This window comes from Mesoplodon densirostris, chromosome 1, assembly GCF_025265405.1.
Source record: "Mesoplodon densirostris isolate mMesDen1 chromosome 1, mMesDen1 primary haplotype, whole genome shotgun sequence".
Lineage (NCBI taxonomy): Eukaryota > Metazoa > Chordata > Mammalia > Artiodactyla > Ziphiidae > Mesoplodon > Mesoplodon densirostris.
This window is the reverse complement of record NC_082661.1, coordinates 211,240,727-211,266,013: the sequence shown is the minus strand read 5'-3', so window position 1 is coordinate 211,266,013 and position 25,287 is coordinate 211,240,727. Positions and strand designations below refer to the sequence as shown.

The window sequence follows — 25,287 nt, the reverse complement described above, 5'->3', positions numbered from 1 at the left end:
TAGCAGAGATGTACGTTACCAGCTGCAAGAGCCAAGCAGTGCCAGTTGCCACAGGAAACTTGTAATATTGTCTGCTGGTTCAGCTTCTGTATTAACCTACAACAGAAAAGACTTTCCTCTTAAGGGCATCCACGAACAATGATTGGAAATATTCCCAACTAAACAAAACAGTTGTAATAAGTAACATCTTTCATAAAAGACTTTTTAAAATCAAACATATAATCTTACATGATATAATTCTATTAAGTCTTTCACTAACCTCCTGCCTCTTAGGTAGCTACTGTTAAAGAAAAAAAAAAAAATTCTGCACCTAAACCCATTACCATAGCCCTCTGTTAATTCCCACCTTGTCATCTCCATTTCAGGGACAAAAGGAGTAAATTACAGAAGAAAGATCCCTAAGAACATGGCTAGTATCTAAATGGCTTTCAAATGAGGGCAAGGCCATGATTCAGCGATCCCACTTCTGGGTATATATCCAAAAGAACTGAAAGCTGGGTACCAAAGAGCTATTTGTATACCCACATTGATAGCAGCATTATTCAAAATGGCCAAAAGGTGGCAGCAACCCAAGTATCCATCAACAGATACTAGAAAAACGAGGTAAACACATTCCGAATATGTATACAACAGAATATTCATCAGCCTTTAAGAACAAAAACTCTGACACATGCCACGACATGGATGAAACTTGGACATTATGCTAAGTGAAATAAGCCAGTAACAAAAAGACAAATACTCCATAATTCCACTTACGTGAGATATCTAGACTAGTCAAATTCATACAAATCAAAGTCTAACAGTGCCTGCCAGTGGCTGGGAGAGGAGGAATGGGGAGTTGTCATTTAATGAGTACAGAGTTAAATTTCTGCAAGAGAAAGAAGTTCTGGAGACTGGTCATACAGCAACGTGAATACACTTAACACTACTGAACTGTACACTCTAAAATGGTTAAGACGGTAAATTTTATGTTATGTGTATTTTACCATAATTTTAAAAAATTAAGAAGGGCAATGCCTCCAAAACTCTGATTCCCTAGGATGATAACGAGGAAGATCATATGATAACTTTTTTTTTTTTTTTTTTGCGGTACGCCGGCCTCTCATTGCTGTGGCCTCTCCCGTTGCGGAGCACAGGCTCTGGACACGCAGGCTCAGCGGCCATGGCTCACGGGCCCAGCCGCTCCACGGCATGTGGGATCTTCCTGGACCGGGGCACGAACCCGTGTCTCCTGAATCAGCAGGCGGACTCTCAACCACTGCGCCACCAGGGAAGCCCCATATGATAACTTTTAAATCCCACTCCTCTGCTTGCTCGTGTCAAAGACAGAGATAAGAACAGTACCCATTCACAGGGTTGTGGTGAGAATTAAAAGAAAAAATTCATGCTTGGCACTGCCCAGCAGAGGTAGACAGCCTGAGAGTATCTGCTGCTTCCTATTTTCGTAATTCACAAGTTGCCATTTACCTCTTCATTAAGTGGATGCCATGGGAACAAAGGAGTCAGACGGGCACTCTTTCGGGAAGGGGCATTTTAGAAGACAGACATCCAATAGGCGAGGAGGGGGTTATTTAGAGTGATAGGTAGATGTTGCTTTTGTTAATGGTTTATTTTCTCGGATATAAAAAAATTTATAAAATAGAGTTCACATATACATTTAGTACCAAATAGAACCCAACTATTTTTTATTGTAGATTCACATGCAGTTTTAAGAAATAATAGAGATCCCTTGTACACTTTGTCCAGTTTCCCCCAGTGATGACATTTTGCAAAACTACAGTATAGTATCATAACAAAGATACTGACATTAATATAACCTACCAATCTCATTTATGTTTGGATTGGCCAAAAAGTTCATTCAGGTTTTCCCATAGGATGTTACAGGAAAACCCGAATGAACTTTTTGGCCAGGCCAATATTTCCCCAGTTTTACTTGTACTCATTTCTGAGTTTGTAGTATTTTTGTCACCTGTGTAGGCTCATGTATCCAGCACCATACTCAATGGTTCCAACCCCACAAGGATTCCTTTTGTTGTACTTTTATAACCACTCCTCCCCTCCCCCATTTGTAACCCCTGGCAACCACTAATCTACCCTCCATTTCCACAATTTTGTCCTTTTGAGAATGTTATATCAATGGAACCATACAGTAGGTAGCCTTTGGGGATTGGCTTCTTTTCCACTCAGAATAATTCCCTGGGCATTTGTCCAAATTGCTGCATGTATCAGTAACTTGTAGAACCCCACTATTTTTTAAAATTGGAAAATGTAATACTGCCTTGGGGCCCAGTGTTTCAGAACCTTATGAGGCAACAGCCCTTTCTCCTGGCCAGCTTCCACTCGAATTCCCCACACTCCTCCCTTTATGGGTCACCATTACCCTCAATACAACCTCCAGAATCACAGTTACAGAGAGGAAGCAGGTCCGAAGGACAAGACAAACAATAAGAAATTATACCCTTGAGGTGGAGAAAACGGGATACACATGCACAAGCATATACTGTGTTTTACCTACTCGTCTTACTGCATCCTCCCAATAACTTTGTAAAGGTACACAATACTACGTAACTCCATTCTTAAGTTAGGAAATCGAGGCCTAGATAAGTTCAATAATTTGCCCAAGGTCATTCACCTAACAAGTAATAGAGCCAGTACTGGAATCTGAGTCCGTATGACCTCGAATCTATATTACTTTCCACAATACTAAGGTACGAATTAATGAATTTAATTAAGTTATAATATGAAATTATATACAAACTAAAGCCTCAGAAGTCATCCATAATTTAGACATGACTAATAAAAATAATAACAAACTGCTACTCTAACACAGATTACTCCATTTTTAGAAACGAAATGTCACTAAACAGCTTTTCTTGCGTCTTTGGACATCGACGAATGAAATACTTTTGTCATTAATGTTATAAATCTTTTCCTTCATATTACAATTTCGTTAAAATATAGCATCCCCCTTTTGTTAAATTTCTACTCTCCCTCTTCCCCCCAAATTAAATTAATTTTTGGAAGTAATGAATCCAAGACATTACCTGTTCTAAATCAGGAAATGGAATCAAATCATTCTTACCTTCCTGTTCCTCTTTTCCCTAAAACAGCTTTTGATTAAAGAGACAAAAATCTAAGAAGGGGAAAAAAGGAAGAGGAAGAAGAATGTATTGTCCTTTAAAAGGGACAATAATTGGGCAGGGGAGGAGAGGCATTTAATAAACACACTGGTACTGAGCAATGCACGTGCCGGAGCACCCTTAGCAAGGGTGATGCTAAAATGAATGATCCAGGTCTCCTGGCATCAAGAGCTCCCAGCTTTGGACTAAAAATAGTGATTAAATTAAAAATTGCAAAGAATGTGGCAAGTACTGCAATACAAGGAATGTTGTACATGTGCGGTATAAAGGAGCAGGAATTAAATGAAGGAAATAAACCAGTGGCCTCTGTGATCATTAAGAACCCTCAACAAACAGAGACGCCCCCCTCCAAAACATCCACGTGAAAGTAACTTCAACATTTTAGACATTTACTTAGTGGTGAAGCATCTGTTACGTATTTAGCCAAATCATCTAAGATTCAGAATTAAGTAAATGCTTAAGGGACTAAAAACCACTGTATTAGTACTTTTGTGTTAAACAACTTATGTATATTTGGTATTTTAGCTGTTGGTAATGCTTAAGGTAATTTGGCCTGTTATTAGAGTATCAGGTCAGCCTTGTGATTCTATTTTAAAGTGACTCATTGAATAATTGTTTTAGGTTTGCAATTTTAAGTTAAAGGTTAGTAAGTCCAGCAATATGAAAAGGTGTTTTTGTATTCAAACATTATTGAGTTCCAAACACTCTGCCAGCAACTAGGCTACTGGAATAAATAAAGTACAGTTCCTAAACAACTCACATTTTTAAACTGTAGACAGACACTTCTATAAATAATTACAATTTTTGTGACAAGTGTTATAACAGTCTAAGGCATGACAGTGACATAAAGGGAACAGCAATCAAAAGAAGAAAGCAGAACCCAAACCAAGGAATCTAACAAAGAAACTAGCAGGAAATAATATTTACAGCAACTGACATTCTTACCTGGGTACTGCCACAGAGTCCTCGGTCGTCATGAGTCCTAGCTGACCATCGCTCCCCGCACCCCAAGAAAACAGCTGGCCCCGGTCACTGAGGGCCAGACTGTGGGACTCGCCACACGCCACGTGGACAATATGCTGATCTGCCAAAGCTCCAATTTGCTCTGAAGAAAAAAAAAAAAAAAAAAACAAAGGAGGAACATGTAAAGCCCAGAAACAGGAATTACACAGAATTAGCTTCCTAGGCAGTTGTGTTTTTCAGAGAGAACCACTACATCTGTATATTTATAAAGATTTTATATGTTTCTAAAAGGTATCCATTGAAACCCCAGCTATACTGGGTAGCACACACGCCTGGAGCGACACACACACCAGACGTTCCCTCCTGGGCCTGGTGCTTCTCCCCAGAAAGACGCCTGAAGGCTTACTATTCGTAGACGTGGAACCAGCGAGGCCCCGATGTGAGTGGGAGTGAGGCACGTGACTAAAAGCAGTGGGATTGGGTGAAATTTTGCCTGGGAACAATGAAACCTCCCCCATCCAGAAAAACACCTTTCTCCCCTTGGTTCCAGAACACAATCTCTCTATATATACCTATCCAGCCAGAAGATAAAAGGATTTCTCTGAGAAAATTGGCCCAAAAGACCCATAGCTACTGACGTTTGTGGGTCCCCCAATGAAATGTCCAGCTTCCCGCTAGTGAACAAGACTTCCCCACACACAGCTCCACTCACGTCTCAGTACCTCACTCTTAAATAAAAAAGACTGGCCAAGGATCAACATATACATGAGGAAATTTTAACATAAAAGTTAAAGAGCAAAGGAAACAGAAGAAAATGAATTCTGAAGGAAAAAAGATCATGCAGGGAACAGAAAAAAAATTAAGTCATTAGAAAAATAAAAGACGACAAGAAACATTCCAACATTCAAAAAATAAAGTTATCTTGGCAAATGGAAACACGGCAGCATAAATTTAAAGGAAAAACCTTCAAAAGCAAGATGGGAAGTAAGAACTGAAATTTTCTAAGAAACAGAACAAAAAGGCAAAAAAAGAAAGAAATGAGGGGATTATTCCAAGAGGCCCAACAACGGAAAAATAAGAACTTTAAAAAGAGAATGGAGGGCTTCCCTGGTGGTGCAGTGGTTAAGAATCCACCTGCCAATGCAGGTGACATGGGTTCGAGCGCTGGTCCAGAAAGATCCCACATGCCGCGGAGCAACTAAGCCCACGCGCCACAACTACTGAGCCTGCACTCTAGAGCCCGCGAGCCACAACTACTGAGCCCGTGCACCTAGAGCCTGTGCTCCACAACAAGAGAAGCCACCGCAATGAGAAGCCCGCGCACCGCAAGAGTAGCCCCCGCTCACCGCAACTAGAGAAAGCCTGTGCGCAGCAACAAAGACCCAACGCAGCCAAAAATAAATTAATTAAATAAATAAATTTTAAAAAGAGAGAGAATGGAAAAAACACAAAATAGAAAATTTTGAAGAAGAAAGACATGAAGATTGCTCATAACTGAAGGACATGAGTTTCACTGAAAGGACCTATTAAAACTTCAGAATAAAGACTGATAAAAACCTACTTTAGAGCACTTCAGCTTGAAATTTCAGAGAAAGATTCTAAAAGTTTCTAGAAAGGAAAACAGTTTATATACAATAGAACAGGGATCAGAATGGCATCAGGGCCTCCCTGGTGGCGCAGTGGTTGAGAGTCCGCCTGCTGATGCAGGGGATACGGGTTCATGCCCCGGTCTGGGAGGATCCCATATGCCGCGGAGCGGCTGGGCCCGTGAGCCATGGCCGCTGAGCCTGCGCATCCGGAGCCTGTGCTCCGCAACGGGAGAGGCCACAACAGTGAGAGGCCCGCGTACCACGAAAAAAAAAAAAAAAAAGAATGGCATCATATTTCTCAGAAGCAATACTGAAAACTAGAAAGACAATAAAGCAAAGTCTTCAATTCTGAAGGAAAATGACTTCCAACTGAGAATTCCATATCTAGTCAACCATGAATCAAATGGAGGAAAGAGGAAAACAACAATTTTCAGGGATGTAAGGCTCTCAAAATATTTTATCTCCCATGCTGCCTTTCTCAGTTAGTTACCTAACATCATGCCTCCAAAACAAAGGAAGATTCAGGTTCCAGTAAACAGGAACCTTACATATTAAAAGGTGAAGAACAGGGCTTCCCTGGTGGCGCAGTGGTTAAGAGTCCGCCTGCCGATGCAGGGGACACGGGTTCGTGCCCCGGTCCGGGAGGATCCCACATGCTGCGGAGCGGCTAGGCCCGTAAGCCATGGCCGCTGGGCCTGCGTGTCTGGAGCCTGTGCTACACAGCGGGAGAGGCCACAACAGTGAGAGGCCCGCGTACCGCCAAAAAAAAAAAAAAAAAAAAAAGGTGAAGAATATTCCCAAGACAGCTATGTAGCAGCCTATGAAGCAAAGTTGGAGGGATGCCTCCAAAGTGAAAAATGGCATACAATCTGATGAGTTTATATTATTATGAGTTTTACACTTCTGTCAGAGAATAGAGATTACTACACAAATGAAAAAAATAAAATAACTCCAGGAAACACAATGTTTTACAGGAAATAAGAGCAATCATGGTACATAAAGTCATAATAACCAAATAAATATAATTTACATAGTTAAAAATTTCTCCTGTTCTCCTGGGCCTGAGCGCCTGGCCTGATACCTCGGCTAGGACTGAGACCTGCCCCCCAATTCCTGACCTATGTCCACCATTAGCCATTCCTGCCTGGATGTGAGTGCACCACCTCACATGACACTAATAAGTTTCTCCCCGGTCTGACAGGACACTCTGATCTGCCACCGATTTCCTTACCTCGGTATCTGTCAATAGCATCCCTCTTGGTCTTTTTTTTACCACAGCTGAGTAGTGTCAAAAGGCCACGTCTAGATTCCAATTATCATTTACTCCCAGTCTGGTCAAGCCCTAGGCAAACCAATTCCTGTCCCATCACAGACATGGAACTCCCACTACGATCACAACACAACTTGCAGTCCCAAAGGCAGAGGTACTGTTCAGTAATGCAAAGATTTGTGGAGAATTAAACCAATAGTTGTATCAAGTCCAATTTATTTTATTTCTTCTAGCCAGAAAACCGAGCTCATCTGATTCATACTAGTGGTCTGCTACAGTGACACTTTAATCCCTCTGCTAGAATCTACTCCCTAGGGTCGATTGGGAATGCTTCATTCACACCTCTCACTGAATACACCCCTGCCCCAGTTGGGAACATTCAGGCTGCAGTGCACATTTTCACCTGTATTCTCTTCTGATTCATTCTGTCAAGACTCTACACTGTATTTTGCAGATCATGGCAGAACCTCAACCCACGCATTGAAATAATTAAACACACTAAGGAAATATTTGGCACTTTTTGACGACAAAAGTATATTTTATCTCTGATCCTCTCATAGAAACATTTTAAGGTCTTTAGAAGTCTTTAAGGTTATCAACTCTGAACGAGCCAAGGTAATAGGGCAGAATAGCAGCAAATGTGGAATGCTGCTTACAGCAAGTCAGCAGTTCAACTGCACTTATGTTATTATGTTAATTACTGCTACTTGGCTTTTGAGCCCCAGGATAATTTCTGAATGTATTTTCAAGTTAACAGTAAGTTGGGCAGTAAACCATCACAGGGTGGTAATAGAGAAGGATGATATGAGTCTGGAGGGTAGATGGATGCTGCTGATATCAACTTAATCCTCGCAACGATCCTGTGAGGTGACAGCTCTCTAATAAGCCCCAGCTGAGAAAAAGTGTGTAGTTTGGCCAAGGTTCACAACGAATGAGTGGTGGAGCTAGGACTGGAGCCCGGGTCTTTCTGACCTCCAAGCCCATGACACACACAAGTCTGTATCATCTTCCCTCGTGGAAAAGGACTAGGCGGATTTTAAATCAGTAACAGTAACTACGAAGTGAATAGTCTAGTTACGGATAATGGGAAAATAGACTTTTTCCTCTTACTGTCTGTTCTGATGAGAAATATATCCAATAGTTTGCAGTTAACAGCATGAGCAGTTGGGTGGAAAGTACACAGCATATACAAAATCAGTGATCAATATTTGGTACTGGGACTTCCCTGCTGGCGCAGTGGTTAAGAATCTGCCTGCTAATGCGGGGGACACGGGTTCGAGCCCTGGCCCGGGAAGATCCCACATGCTGTGGAGTAGCTAAGCCCCTGCACCACAATTGCTGAGCAACCCCCGCTCGCCATATCTAGAGAAAGTCCGCACACAGCAACAGAGACCCAATGCAGCCAAAAATAAATAAATAAATTTATTTTAAAAAAAGGGCTTCCCTGGTGGCGCAGTGGTTGAGAGTCCGCCTGCTGATGCAGGGGACACGGGTTCGTGCCCCAGTCCGGGAAAATCCCACATGCTGCAGAGCGGCTGGGCCCGTGAGCCATGGCCGCTGAGCCTGCGCATCCGGAGCCTGTGCTCCACAATGGGAGCGGCCACAACAGTGAGAGGCCCGCGTACCGAAAAAAAAAAAAAAATTTGGTAGTAAATTTTTCATAACGCTAAAATCAAATTAAGTGTCAGCAGTTAATATGACAAAAGGGATTAGACTTTCAACACTTAGATGTCTCCTTTTTTTTAACTAAACATACATTTTTATTCTTATACTTTTTATCTACATTTTTTAAATTATTTATAAAAATATATACACGCACGGATACATGTGCACACATTTAAAAGAAAAAGTCAGAGGGCATATAAATATCACAGAAACATGAAAATTTAGAAGTGAGTCAGGACAAACCTTAGGTAATCCAGCTTAGCTTCCCTCATTTCTTTAACATCTTGAATAGAATATAACCCAAGTTCCCTGCAGATCCCGAAAAAGAGAATTCCCTAGTGTCCAACTTGCCTCTGGGGCCCCTGGCTTCCCACAACTTGGCAAGCCTCTCCCTCATTTTCTTTGCTTCTGTGTCTGAAAGGTCCTATTCCCAAGCCATATTCCAACTACTTTCTTATTTTCATCTAACCATTTTGGGGGATCTGGACTATGCCTAGCAGGATCACAACTCACTTTAAAGTGACCACCCCTTCCCATAAGAGAGTTACTTCCGGGACCTCCCTGGTGGTCTAGTGGTTAAGACTCTGCACTCCCAATGCAGGGGACTCAGGCTCAATCCCTGGTCAGGGAACTAGATCCTGCATGCCGCAACTAAGATGTGGCGCAGCCACGTAAATAAATAAATATATATTTTTAAATCTAATTAACAAAAAGAGAGAGTTACTTCCATGAGAGGGATTCTACCTCATTCCTGAGCCAAAGCACTCAAATCAGTGTCAGCATTTTAAAAAATTTTTTTAATTATTATACAGTAAAACTGACCTTTTTTAGTGTACAATTTTATGAATTTAAGCACATATAACCAGTGACACAATCAAGATACAGAACAGTTCCATCAACCCAAAAAAGTTCCTTGTATCATCCCTTAGTCACACTCTCTCCCCATCCCTAACTCCTGGTGACTACTGATAGGCTTTCTATCACTACAGTTTTATATTTTCAATACTGTCACATAATGGAATCATATAGTACCTAACCTTTTAAAACTGGATTCTTTCACTCAATATAATGCCTCTGAGATTCATCCAGGCTGTCATATGTATCAACAGTTTGTTCCTTTTTATTAGTGAGTAGTATTCTATTGTATTATGGATGTACCACAAAGCACTGTTTCCAGTTTTAAGCAATTATAAATAGAGACGCAATAAACATTCGTGTATAGGTTATTGTGTGAGAATAAGTTTTCATTTCTCTGGAGTAAATACCCAGGACTGGGTAGTTAACCTTCCTATATACAGTTGAGTTATTTTAAAAATCGAATATGATAATCTCTGCATGGATTGTTTTGTTTGGACTATTTATATTTAATATAATTATGGACATGTTTGGATTCGTGATCTACCTTTTTATTATTTGCTTTCTGTTTCTTCCCTGTTTTTCATCACTCTTTTCCCTCATTCCTGCCTTCTTTTGCATTAAACATTTTCTACTTTTCCATTTTTTTTTTTTTTTCTTTTTGCGGTATGCGGGCCTCTCACTGTTGTGGCCTCTCCCGTTGCGGAGCACAGGCTCCGGACGTGCAGGCCCAGTGGCCATGGCTCACGGGCCCAGCCGCTCCGCGGCATATGGGATCCTCCCAGACCGGGGCACGAACCCGTATGCCCTGCATCGGCAGGCGGACTCTTAACCACTGCGCCACCAGGGAGGCCCTACTTTTCCATTTTAATGTACTGTGGTTTGTATTACATCTCCTTGTATAGTTACTTAAGAGAGTGCTCTAGAGATTACAATATAAATATTTAGATGTTCAAAGTCTAATTAGAATCCATAATTTACCATTTCAAGTGGAATTTAGAAACTTTCCCATGATATAGGTCTCTTTACCCCTCTCCCCTTTAAGTTACAGTAATCTTAAATATTACATCTGCATACATTGAAAACTCTATCACAATGTTATAATTTTTCATCTCAATCATCAAAATATTTTTAAAGAATTCAAGAAGAGAACAGTCTATTATATTTACCCAGATATCTACTATTTCTCTGGCTCTTCCTTCATTACTGATGTTCCAATATGCCTTCTGGTATCATTTCCCTTCTAGCCAAAGAACTTCCTTTAACTATTGTTTAGTACAGGTCTGTTGGCTGTACATTTTCTGCTGTTTCCTTCATCTGAAAATGACTTTGTTCTACCTTCATTTATGAAGGCTTTTTGTTTGTTTGTTTTTGCTGAATATAGAATTCTGGGTTGACTTCTTTTATTTCAGCACTTTAAAAACACTGTGCCACTTATGGCCTCCATAGTTTCTGAAGTGAAATCCACATTCCCCTATAGGTAATATGTTGTTTTTCTTTGGCTGCTTTCAAGTATTTTCTTTGTCTTTAGTTTTTAGAAGTTTGATTATGATCTGTCTTGCTGTAGGTTTCTTTGGATGTATCTTGCTTGGTCTACTGACTTCTTGAATCTGTATATTTATGTCCTTCACCAACTTTGGAAATTTTTCAGCCATTATCATTTTCAGCACCACATTTTTTTCTCTTCTGCTAAGACTGACATGAATGTTAGACCTTCTGTTCTTGTCCCACAAGCCCCTGAAACCCTGTTGATTTTTTTCTCAATATTTTTAACCTTTATTACTCAGTTTGAATAATTTCTATTGATTTATCTTCAACTTCACTGATTTTTTCCTCTGTCATCTCCATTCTCCTATTGAAACCATCCAGTGAGTTTTTCATTTTGATTATTGTATTGGTTCTTCTTTATATCATCTATTTCTTGGCAAAGAATTTCATTTGCCCATTTGTTTCCCAACAGTTTGAGCCAGTTTGTTGGAACATTTGTACAATAGCTGCTTTAAATAAAGTCTTCATCAGATAATCCCAACATCTATGTCATTCCAGCATTAGCATCTGTTGTCTCCCCCCATGCTAGTGGAGATTTCCCTGGGTTTTCATATGCTGAGTATGATTGTATCATGAACATTTTGAATATTATAAGACTGTGGGTCTTACTTAAATCTTCTGGAGAATGGTAACCCTTTTGTTTTATTTTTCAAAGCTTTTGCATGCTATTTGGATGTGTGTCCTGCATGCGCCACATAGTGGCCAGTCTGGAACCTGAGTGGTGGTCTATTAGGTAAATTCTCAAAGTCACTTACATGCTAAGTAGGATTAGATCCACACATACAGCTCAGGGATGAGCCCAAGAGTTCATAGGTAACTATATGGAGTTGCTTTCCCAAGCTCCTCCTTTTCTGAGATCTCTGATACTTTCAGGTTTCCTGGGGCTCCCTTTTTAGCCTACATACTGTACTTCCACAGTTGTGCTTGCCTCTGGGCCAAATGGCAGGAAGACCAGAGGGGGCAAATGGTAAACTCATTGCCGGTTCAGTGGTACTTTGCGTTCTGGACTTCTGTCCCAATCCACCTGCTATTATTTGCTTTTCAGAGTACTCAAATAGCTGCTCCATGCATTGGATCAAGGTTTTATAGTTGCATTCAGTAGGAGTGACAGGAAGGAGGAATGTGCTTACTCTGCCCTGCCTGGAACTAGAAACCCAGAGTCTGACTTTTAAAGTAACATTTTTTTTTCCTGCTATTTGTGTGTGTTCACAAACTGTCTTTGTTCCACTTGGCTAAATTAAAAAAAAAAAAATTCAAAGGCACAGCTTTCCCACAAATGTTCAAACTACAATTGTGTTTAACCTAAGAGCTGGATTCCCGGCTGTGGGCAGTATCTCTGAGCAGCTGATGCTTCACTTAGGTTATCTGAGGATATCAAACACTTATTTGCTTGATCCTATGCTTGACTGCCCAATAATCATTATTAACAATGATTAATCATTAAACAATCATTAAACCAAATCTTTTTAACTAAAGAATCAGAGAGAAAGATTAATTACGACAAAATTCAGAGTAGTAGGTCTCAGTTCAGGGCCAGGTGACTTTAATATTGGGCTTTAATGTTCACATACAAAGCCTGAAAACACTTATACACTATGAAACATGTTTGAGAATTTTTTTAAGCCATAAATCTAAATTTACCATGTATGCATTTAGATGCAATAAGCCAAAATCACTAAGTCAATTAAAACATATGGAGGCCTGTCACAAGCAATGGGAAGGGAGAAGACTTTGTGTTTCTGAGTCATTAGCACTTCACTAGTCAGAATAAGATCAGCTGCAGTGACTCAGTTATTTTTAGGAACTCAGAATCGCCAACTATGGCATAATCTAATGCTGTAAAAGGATTTTAATAGAGAAAGATTGTAAATTAGAAGGCTACCTCACAGCTCTGATAGAGGGAACCCTAAAAGCAGAAGGGACCACTGCAGCGGTGATACAGTAGCATATATAACTGTGTATAGTTAAATGCCCAAGTCCACCAGTTGATAATTCAAGACCCCTCCAAGAAGACTGGAATCTTAATCCTCAGCACAAAATATTAACAGTCCCCCAAAGTTCAGCTCACAGGTTACCATGGATGTTTTCTCCTTCACAAAACTTTTGCTTTTTGTACAATGACAGCTCTGGAGCACCTGCTTGGGTACCTACAAGAACTGAAGTGTAAGCTCCAGGAAGACTGTCTCTCATTAAAGAAATGCTGGGGAACACCTGTTGAATATATAAAGTCTCTAGTATCAAAACGCAAAGTCAGGCTTTAAGATGTCTCAAATGACTGCCAAAAAAGAATTACGTATTACGGTGCTATAATTCCTAATAAGGAGGGGAAAACAAACTGGTTATTTCAGATCACTGGAGGAGTTCAGGGGTATTTCAAAGCATCATCACCCTTTATGGGGGAATGGAGAAACTAAAACATTTTCGAAAGATTCATGAATCAGAGAAGTGACAGAACCAAGACCAATCCATTTAGAAAATAAATTAATCTGCACTGAATTTACTAATACAAATACAACATTGTTAAGAAAGCCCAGTCCACCCTGCCACACCGCCCCTGCCGGCCAGACCTGTATGTCTCCTTTACTACATGAGGCTTCCTCACATAGGCATGATCAATTATGACCTCCATTTCCAGCCCCTCTCTCCCCTCTGGAGAATGGGGGGTAGGGCTGAAAATTCCAAGCCTCTAATCATGGCTGGATCTTTCTGGTGACCAGGACCCACCCAGGAGCCCAACAAGAGTCACCTCATTAGAACAAAAGATGGGGCATTCCCTGGTGGCCTAGTGGTTAGGATTTCGAGGGCCCGGGTTCAATCCCTGGTCAGGGAACTGAGATTCTGCAAGCTGCACAGCGTGGCAAAAAAAAAAAAAAAATGCTCCTAGTACTCTCATCACTTAGAAATTCACAAGGGTTTCAAGAGTCCTGCACCAAGGAATGGGGGGGGGGGGGCACAATATATATATTAACTTAACACTAGCACTACTTTACCTCCCCAGAGCTCAAATTTTTTTTTTTTTTTTTTGCGGTACACAGGCCTCTCACTGTTGTGGCCTCTCCCGTTGCGGAGCACAGGCTCCGGACGCACAGGCTCAGCGGCCATGGCTCACGGGCCCAGCCACTCCGCGGCATGTGGGATCTTCCCGGACCGGGGCACGAACCCGTGTCCCCTGCATTGGCAGGTGGACTCTCAACCACTGCGCCACCAGGGAAGCCCAGAGCTCAAATTTTTTAACTTTGGCCTCCTTGCAAGGCAGCCAAAACCCATGGATGACCCAAAAGAGAATAAAAAACCCTCCATATGAAATCACAAAATACACTGAGATGCTGACATGTTTTAACTATGCAATCACAACAAAATACTTTCCACCCCACTTCTTTTCCAAGAGGCTGTGTTAGAAGTATTTTTTACTCACCATTTAAACTGTAGTAAATGTAAAAATTATCTTTGATTAAATCAAAGTTAGAGCAATCAAAAGTTGACTAGCTTTTAGAAAAAAATGAAAGCCCAGAAAATTGAAGTTATGATACAAATCCAAACTATATCTCCCAAAAAAGTAAAGAGTAGACACCTGATGTTAGTATACAACCAATCAGTACAAGCTTTAAGGCAAGCATTTTGACAATATTCCAGAAGCTTTAGAATTCTGCATGTTCCTTGATCCAACAGTCGAATTTCTACAAATGTATCCTAAAGAAATACTATATACTGCATTGCTACTAACAGAAAAATTATAAATTGAGATTATACATTATAAATTGAAATATGCAGCCCTTAGAAAGACTGATATAGATCAGTATGAACATCATCATGGAAAAATATTCATGACATATTAAGTGGAAAAGAAAGTTACAAAGAAGTATTACAGTGTGACTCCATTTGAAAATTACACTGATGTTTAAAAAAATATTGGAAGGATATATTTCAAGGCAATAATGTTTTTTGTTCAGGGTGGTAGAATTAAAGAGTAAAACACTCTTATTTGCTTCTTGCTTATGGGTATTTAAACTGTGAGCAATACACATGTATTACTTTTGTAACAGGGAAAAATTTTAAGCCTTTTTAAAAGGACTTTTTACCACTTCCCTCTCTTATTCACATCTTTTTTCAGCAACTTGAATTTTTTTCATGTGATGTAATGTAGCAACAGGAGACCATTTCCAAGACTGCAGATTGCTTACTGATTACTTTAGACTATATGCTACCATATAAACAATATCTCTGTGCAATCACAATGCAAGACGAGATGCTTCTGGAGGGGCTTCCTAAAGATACTTAATCCCACTTGATGTTTAAAGATTGGGTAAATTTTTATCACAGCAGGCAAAACATCCCTGCACTGAGATCTATCTATTTTATCAATGGAATTGTAGTCCTCTGTCCATTTTCTTTTAAAAATGTGTGTATAGAAACTTTCCAATCAGAATACAGAGACAGTCAGATTGATTGATGCTCAAGACCCAACTCTATGCAGTCTTTTTTAAAAACCTCTTTAAATATAAACACACAGAAAAATAAAACACAAATGGATGGAAAATGATATACCATGCTAACACTAATGAAAAGAAAGCTGAAATTGCTATATTCATACGAGGCAAGATAGATTTCAAAACAATGAATACGGGGCTTCTCTGGTGGCGCAGTGGTTGAGAGTCCGCCTGCCGATGCGGGGGACACGGGTTCGTGCCCCAGTCCGGGAAGTTCCCACATTCCGCGGAGCGGCTGGGCCCGTGAGCCATGGCCGCTGAGCCTGCGCATCCAGAGCCTGCGCATCCGGAGCCTGTGCTCCGCAGCGGGAGAGGCCACAACAGTAAGAGGTCCGTGTACCGCAAAAAAAAAAAAAAAAAAAAAAAAAAAAAAACAATGAATACTATCAGGGATAAAGAATGATATTTCATGATGTTAAAAGGAACAATTCATCATGAAGATCTGACGATCTTAAATATCTACATACCTAATAATAGAGCTTTAAAATACATATAGCAAAACTGATAGACCCAGAAGACATAATCAAATCAGCAATAATAGTCAAAGATTAACACTATTCTCTCAGTAACTGATATAACAAGTAAACAGAAAATCAATAAATATACAGAAGATCTGAACAACACTATCACCCAACTTGTCTAATTGACATTTATAAAACACTCTATCCATCAACAACAAGACACACATCCTTTTCCACTGCACACAGAGTACTTACCAAGACAGACCACATTCTGGGCCATAAAACAAATCTGAATAAATTTAAAAGGCCTGAAATCATATAAAATATGTACCCTGACCACAGAGTATTAAACTAGAAATCATTAACTGACAAATATCAGTAAAATCCCTATACATTTGCATGTTAAACTACACACTTCTAAATAACCTATGGGTCAAAGAAGAAATCATAAGAGAAATTATTACAAAATATTTTGAACTGAATAAAAATAAAAACATCAAATTAAAATTTGTGGAATACAGGTAAAGTGATGCTTAAAGGAAATTTTTAACATGAAATACTTATTAAAATAGAAGTGGCAAATCAGTGATTTAAATTTTGCATTAATAGAAAAAATACAGTAAATTAAGCACAGTAAACAAAAGGAAATAATATAAAAGCACAAATCAATGAAAAAAAGAAAACCAAAAAAGATTAAAAATAATCACTAAAACCAAACCTTTTTCTTTTAAAATATTAATAAAACAGATTAACCCCTAGCCAGTCTAACCAGGAAACAGAGAAGACACAAATTGCCTATATCAGGAAAAGAAATGTTACAGACATGAAAAGGATAATAAGGGAATATTGTGAACTATTTTTTGCTAATAAGTTTGACAACCTAGGTGAAGTAGACAAATTCCTTGAAAGATACAAACTATGAAAACTCCCCTAAGATGAAACAGATAATCTAATTAGTCCTACATCTTCTTTAAAAATTGAAATTTTAACTTAAAAATGTCCCCACAAAGAAAACTGTAGCCTCAGATGGCTTTACTGATGATCCTACCAACTGTTTAAGTAAAAAATAATAACCTCTAATAAACCTGTACAGAATATAGACAAACTCTTCTAGAAAACAGAAGAGCAAACACTTCCCAACTCATTTTATGAGGCTAGCATTACCCACGTAACAAAGCCAAAGGCACTGCAAGAAAACAATAATCCTTATGAACATAAAATGCACAAATCCTAATAGAATTTTTAGAAATCAAAAGCAGCAATATATAAAAATTACCAAGTGAGATTTATTCCATGAGTGCAAGGTTGGTTTAATACTCAAAAATAGGGCCTCCCTGGTGGCGCAAGTGGTTGAGAGTCCGCCTGCCGATGCAGGGGATACGGGTTCGTGCCCCGGTCTGGGAGGATCCCATGTGCCGCGGAGCGGCTGGGCCCGTGAGCCATGGCCGCTGAGCCTGCGCGTCCGGAGCCTGTGCTCCGCAACGGGGGAGGCCACAACAGTGAGAGGCCCGCATACCGCAAAAAAAAAAAAAAAAAAAAAAAAAAATACTCAAAAATAATCAATGTATTTCACCATCTTAACAGACAAAAATGAAAAGCCCAAAAAGAAAAAAGAAAAGCAATACCATCACTTCAATAGGTTCAGAATAGCATTTAACAAAATTCAACACTCATGATTTTTTACAAAATGAATAAACATCAGAGAATTTCCTCAACTTGATAAAAGGCATCCAAGAAAAACCCACTGCTAACATCACACTTAATGGTGAAAACTAATGCTTTCTCTCTAAAATCAGGAACAAAGTAAGGATGTCCTTTTTTTTTTTTTTTTACAACCTCTATTCATCATTGTACTAGAGTTCATTCTGTAAAATAAGGCAAAAAATAAAATAAAATAAAACAAAAGACATATAGACTGGGAAGGAAGAAATAAAACTGACTTGATTTATAGACATTGTCATTTATGTAGAAATTCCTAAGGAGTCTACAAAAAAACATAACTGGAACTATTAAGAGAATTTGGCAAAGTGATTCAAGATCAATACACAAAAAATTAACCATATTTCTATAAACTACAAAAAATTAGAAATACCATGTGTAATAACATCAAAAACATTATAAATTTAGGAACAAACTATGTGCAAGACCTGTACACTGAGAAAGTACAAAATATCCCTAAGAAAAATTAAAGAAGACCCCAAAATGGAGAATATAACATGTTCATAAATCACAGGATTCAATATCATTAAGATGTCAATCCTCGCCAAATTGATCTACAGATTCAGTGCAATCCTAATAAAAATCCCAGCAGGTTTTTTGGTAGAAACTGAAAAGCTGATTCTCAGATATATATGCAAAAGCCAAGGACCTAGCATAGCCAAAACAGTTCTGAAAAAAAGTTAGAGGATTTATACTATTGCACTACATACTCTGAAGACTTAGTATAAAGCTACAGTAATCTACATAGTGTAGAACTAAGGATAGACATGTACATTAAAAGCATAGAACGTCTAGAGGTAGACCACCACACATATGACTAATTGGTTTTCAAAGGTGCCAAGGTAAGTCAGTGTGGGATAAAGTCCTTTCAGCAACTGTACTGAAAACTGGATATCCATATGCAAAACATGAACCCTGTCTAGAGGTAGACCACCACACATATGGTCAACTGGTTTTCAAAGGTGCCAAGGTAATTCAGTGGCAGATAGAGTCTTTCCAACAATGGTACTAGAAACTGGATATTCATATGCAAAAAAATGGATCACAGGCCTACATGTAAGCGCTAAACTATAAAATTTGAAGAAGAAAACTTAGGAGAAAAATCACTGTAATCTTGAGTTAGGTAAAATCCTTAGGACATAGAAAGCATAAGTCATAAAAGCCAAAACTGATAATTGGATTTCATCAAAATAAAACGTTTTGCTCTTCAAAAGACACTGTTAAGAAAATGAAGAGGAAAACCACTGATTGAAAGAAAATATTTTCAAAATGTATCTCTGATAAAAGACTTGTAATTGTTCTTTATATATTCAGGATACATCTCAAAAATAGGAAAAGCAATTTGATTTTTTAACAGGCAAAATATCTGAATATATACTTTGCCAAAAATAAGACATATGAATGGCGAAAAATAAGCATGTGAGAAGTTGCTGAAGATCATTAGTCACTAGCAAAATGCAGATTAAAACCCCAAGGAGACTCCATTATATATCAATTCGAATGGCTAAAATTGAAAAGACTTGGGACTTCCCTGGTGGCACAGTGGTTAAGAATCCACCTGCCAATGCAGGGGACACGGGTTCGAGCGCTGGTCCGGGAAGATTCCACATGTCGTGGAGCAACTAAGCCCGTGCACCACAACTACTGAGCCTGTGCTCTAGAGTCCATGAGCCACTACCGAAGCCTGTGCACCTAGAGCCCGTGCTCTGCAACAAGAGAAGCCACCGCAGTGAGAAGCCCGCGCACCACAACGAAGAGTAGCCCCCGCTCTAGAGAAAGCCCGCGCGCAGCAACGAAGACCCAACGCAGCCATAAACAAACAAACAAACAAATAAATAAATAAAAGACTGACAATACCAAGTGATGGTGAGAATGGGAAGCAGCTAGAACTTTTATAAACTGCTGGTGTAGGTACGGTCACTGGAAATCTGGCAGTTTCTTATAAAGTCAAACATACACTTACCCTATGAACCAGCAATCCCAATTCTAGGAGTCTGCTGAAGAAAAATGAAAACATATGTCTACACAAGGACTTGTACTCAAATGTTCATAGCAGATTTACTCAAAAAAGCCCAAATCTGGAAAAAACCCAAATGTCCATCAACTGGTTAATGGATAAACAATGTAGTATATCCATAAAATGGAGTAATACTCAGCAAACCAGCTACTGATGCAACAATACAGAAAGAACCTCAAAAGCATTATTCTAAGAAACCAGACACAGGAGACTACCTCATGCATGATTCCATTTGTATAAAATTCTGGAAGTGTCAAAACTATGGTGACAGGAATTCCCTGGCTGTCCAGAGGTTAGGATTCCATGCTTCCACTGCAGGGGGCATGGGTTTGATCCCAGGTCGGGGAAATAAGATCCCACATGCTGCACAGCATGGCCAAAAATAAATTTAAAAAACAAAACAAAAAACTATGGTGACAAAAAGTAGATACAGGGAAAGTAGTTGGTGTGGAGATAGAATAGACTACAAAGGGAATAAGAGAAGTTTTGGTGGATGAAAAAATGTTCTTTCATGATTGCAGTGGTGGTTACCTGATTCTCTGTGACTTCAAAACTCATTAAATTGTACACTTAAAATTGGTGAATCCTACAGTATGTAAACTGTATCTCAACAGAGCTGTTCCAGTGATTTCCAGTGACCGTGCCACTTTACATTCATACCAGCAGTTTATAAAAGTTCTAGTTGCCCCCCATTCTCACCATCACTTGGTATTGTCAGTCTTTTTAATGTTAGCTATTCAAATTGATATATAGTGGAATATTAGGGGTCTCAATAGAGCTGTTAAAAATAAAGTACACCAGAAAAAGTATGAGCTTATCATATACAAGATATTTTATTAGGGGTCAAAAAAGAAATAAGATTAGTTCTGCACTAAAGTTCACTCTGACTGAAGAGGCATATGAACTGATGTTACAGCCCAGTGTAATGAAAGACACATGTGCAGACTGCTAAAAGCAGCCCACGTGAGAGGCATCTAATCCAGCCTGTGGTGGAGGGGAAAGAGAGTTAGGAAAGGCTCCTTGGAAGAGGTAACATCCAAGATGTGCCCTGAGTGATAAAGAGCTAGTCTTTCACTCATTCATTCATCTATCCATCCAAAGTGACCCAAAGTCTGTAACAGCAGATTTAAAGATTTCATCATAATGAAGTAAATCCAAAGACAAAACTGGGTAAAGCACATTATGAGAGGACAAAGGATGAGTAACAAAACCAGCCCGAGAGGGCCTAGGGAAAGCTTCCTGGGAGTAAACACACGGAGTGGAGTCTCTAAGGCAGTGATTCACAACAGAAAATGAGCAGCAGAAATCGCTCAGGAAACTTTTTCTAAATACGTATACCTGAGCCCATCCCAGCTTCCAGAATCAGAAAACTTTAGGGAAGAAGAACAGACATCTGTATTTTTTTTTAAGTTGCCCAGGTGATTCTGATATTAAGAAACACTGCACTGAAAAGCTTCACAACACTGGATTTGGCAACGATTTCTTGGACACCAAAGGCACAGGCAACCAAAGAAAAAAACAAACAGGACTTCATTAAAATTTAAATATTTTGTTCATCAAAAGATGCTATCAACAGAGTAAAAAAGGCAACCCACAGAATGGGAGAAAATATTTCCAACTCACATATCTGATATGGGAATAATATATAAAAAACTTGTAAAACACAACAAAAAATAAACAACCCGATTCAAAAATTGGCAAAGGACTTAAATAGACATTTCTCCAAAGAACATATATAAATGGCCAATAAGCACACGAAAAGATTCCCAATATCACTAATTATCAGGGAAATGTAAATCAAAACTACAATGAGATACCACCTCACATTCATGAGGATAGCTACCATCAAAAAAACAGAAAATAACAAGCGATGGTAAGGATGTCCTTGTGCACTGCTGGTAAGAATGTAAAAAGGTACAGCCCCTACAGAAACCAGTATGGCAGTTCCCCCCTCAAAATTAAAAATCTGGCAATTCCACTTCCAGGTATATACCCAAGAGGAAAGTAGGGTCTCCAAGAGATTTGTATACACATGCTCTTGGAGGTATTATTCACAACTGCTAAAAAGAGAAAGCAACCCAAATGTCTGCTGATGGATGAATGGATTTTTTAAAAATGCAGCATATCATAGATTGGCCTATGGTTCAGCCTTAAAAAGAAACTTCTGACACATGTTACAAAATGGATTATATGAAGTATGTAGTTAAAGTAGTCAAATTCATAGAGACAGAAAACAGAGTGGCGGTTGGGGGGATGGGGAGGAAATAAGGAGTCATTGTTTCAGTTTTACAAAATGAAGAGTTTTGGAGATAGATGGTGGTGACGGTGCCGACCGCACGACATTGCGAATGTATTTAATACCACCGAACTGAACACCGGAAAATGGCTAAGGTGGTAAAGTTCATGTTAGGTATACTTTACCACAATAAAAAAAAGAAACACTGCTTTGATTCTGAACTTGTTATCTACATGGAGTACCCACTATATCAGTAACAGTAAAATAGGCAACTTTTTTTTTTTTTTTTTTTTTTTTTTTTTGCAGTACGCGGGCCTCTCCCTGCTGTGGCCTCTCCCGTTGCGGAGCTCAGGCTCCGGACGCGCAGGCTCAGCAGCCACGGCTCACGGGCCCAGCCGCTCCGCGGCATGTGGGATCTTCCCAGACCGGGGCACGAACCCGTGTCCCCTGCATCAGCAGGCGGACTCTCCCACTGCGCCACCAGGGAAGCCCCGCCAGCACTTATGGACTGCTTCCTATGTGCCAGGAACTGTTTTAAGCGCTTTATGGTTTATCTCATTTATCTCCACGGCAACCCTATGAGGTAGGCACTCTTAGAAACAGATCTGCATTTTTAGAAACCTCTCAGGCCCTCAAACACTACTAGCAAAAATGTAGAATGGTGCAACTACTTTGGAAAATAGCTGACAGCTCCTCAAAAAGTTAAACAGAGAGTTACCCTATAACCCAACAATTCCACTCCTAGGTATGTATCTAAGAGAAATGAAAACATATACCAACATAAAAACCTCTGCACAAATGTCCGTAGCATTAATTGATTGAAAGTATAAACAAAATGTGGTATATTTATACAATGGAATACTATTTGGCAAGGAAAAGGAATGAGGTAGTGATGTATATGCTACAACATTGATGAACCTTGGAACGTTATGCTAAAAGAAGCCAACCACAAAAGACCACATACTGTATGATTCTATTTACATGAAAAGTCCAGAAAATCTATAGAGACAGAAAGTAAATTAGCAGTTGCCTAAGGGCTAGGGGTTGGGGAGAAAGAGCTGCATGACTGCTAATGGGTATGGGGTTTCTTTTCGGAGTGATGAAACTGTTCTAAACTTGACTGTACAACTCTGTGAATATAATAAAAAACCACTGAATTGTACGCCTTAAGTGGGTAAGTTGTTTAATATGTGAATTACATCAATAAAGATATTATTAGGGGCCTCCCTGGTGGCACAGTGGTTAAGAGTCTGCCTGCCGATGCAGGGGATACGGGTTCGTGCCCCGGTCTGGGAGGATCCCATATGCCGCGGAGCGGCTGGGCCCGTGAGCCATGGCCGCTGGGCATGCGCATCCGGAGCCTGTGCTCCGCAACGGGAGAGGCCACAACAGTGAGAGGCCCACATACCGCAAAAAAAAAAAAAAAGATATTATTAAAAATCAAAAGTATCTCGGGGTCGGGGAATGGGTCCACACTTTAGTCAGCAGACTGTCATAGCAATACACGTGCAATTGTCTACTACAGATGGAATCATATGGCTTCTCATTCTGGAATACTTAACAGTTTTAGGGTTACAAAAGAAACTTCATACCTATTTGGGTAAGGGAACTAACACACTGCAGGATATCTATGCTCAATATATTTAGGTCCCTAGCAGCAACAACACATTTGCAACTGATCTGCAAATACTTCAGACCCCAAAAGCAAATTCGGCAAACCTGATGCAGGAGAGCAGGCAGGATTTCTAGGGGTGACCTTTCTGTCTCAGCTCCTTCACACGTGTAGACATGCAGATCATGACAGCCACCAAGCAAATACCTGACAGCTGGAGCTGTGTGAGCCTGTCTAGAAATGAATTCCACATAACAGCCACAGGAAGGAAAAATGAAAGGTACATAGTTCATTAAAACAAAGTTTGGGCTTGATTTTATTGGATCCTATAATCCTTAATTAGTAACTCTTTGTTTCTTTTCACAATATAATCATTTATTCAAAAAATAATTACTAGGGCCTCCCTGGTGGCGCAAGTGGTTGAGAGTCCGCCTGCCGATGCAGGGGATACGGGTTCGTGCCCCGGTCTGGGAGGATCCCATGTGCCGCGGAGCGGCTGGGCCCGTGGGCCATGGCCGCTGAGCCTGCGCGTCCGGAGCCTGCGCGTCCGGAGCCTGTGCTCCGCAACGGGGGAGGCCACAACAGTGAGAGGCCCGCATACCGCAAAAAAAATAATAATAATAATAATTACTAAAGTTTGCACTGACTATGTGCAATATACTGTTCTAGGTACTGGGGATGCAAAACAAAGCCCTGACCCTCAAGGAGCTTAAACAACTACGAGAGGGAGAGAGAGGATATAAATGAATGTGAACGTAGTATATCAGACAGGGATAAACTATGAAGAAAGCAGGGAATAGAAATAAGGAGGTGCTGGGAGAGGGGCAGGGATAGAAAATACACAGGGCAGTGAAAGGAGGGGAAAGGGAAGGGGCAGGGAGTCGAAGACGACTTTCAACTTTTTGACCTGAAGAATGGATCTGCCATTTACAAAAATGGAAAAACAGGGTGAGGAATGGGTTTAAGGGAGGAAAATCAGTTTGGCTTTGGATATGTTCAATTTAAGATGCCAATTATACATCCAAGTGGAGATTTTAAGTGGACATCAAGCTTGGAATTCGGTGAAGTTCAGGCTGGAAATAATTTGTGAGTCAACAGTATAAAGACGGTACTTAAAGCTTTATCCTGTGACTATCCATTATATTTAATTCAACCTATTCCCTAGAGGATGAGTAAGCTGTTTCTGCTATGTTGCCAGTAAAAATACTGCTGCAATAAGCATCCTTAGGAATATTCCCTTATGCTATATACTGACATTTTTATTCGAGTAGGGAAGCCTCCTAAAAATGGAACTGCTGATTCAAACGGTATGACCATTTTCAATTTTACTAAAAACAGCCAGCTCATCTGCAAAAAGATTGTAGCAGCTCACACTTCCTCAATCAGCACATGACAGTGCCCATTTTCCAAGACCAGCGAGCAGTGGATATTACTCTTAAATTTTCTGCCAATCAAATGGCTGAAAAAATGGTATCTTGTTTTAATTTTAATTTCCCTGAACATATTTGCATATATTCATTGGCTATTTGCAGGCGCTCCTCTGTAAAATGTCCGCTTCGCTACAGGGCTGCGTATCTTTTCAATTTGAAGATGCGCTGATATATTAGAAATATGAAACCTTTACCTGGTAATTTGTGGCATTTATGTCCCCCAGTCTATGACTCGTCATTTGGCTTCATTTATGAATGCCTTATGTCATAGGAAAAATTTTCATGGTCACGCAAA

At 39.8% G+C, this 25,287-nt stretch overlaps 1 protein-coding gene across 6 annotated transcripts in view; it reads right to left on the bottom strand.

Moving 5' to 3' along the window:
* HERC3 (HECT and RLD domain containing E3 ubiquitin protein ligase 3) overlaps nt 1–25,287 on the bottom strand; it is a 143,201-nt gene that overhangs the window by 91,831 nt on the left and 26,083 nt on the right. For all 6 annotated transcript variants that reach the window (XM_060115054.1, XM_060115087.1, XM_060115077.1 and 3 more), the window contains exons 4-5: nt 4,086–4,245; nt 20–96 (exon numbers count right to left, since the gene is read on the bottom strand). In XM_060115054.1, the coding sequence (XP_059971037.1) occupies nt 20–96; nt 4,086–4,245 (237 nt within the window). The remainder of the gene's footprint in view (nt 1–19; nt 97–4,085; nt 4,246–25,287) is intronic.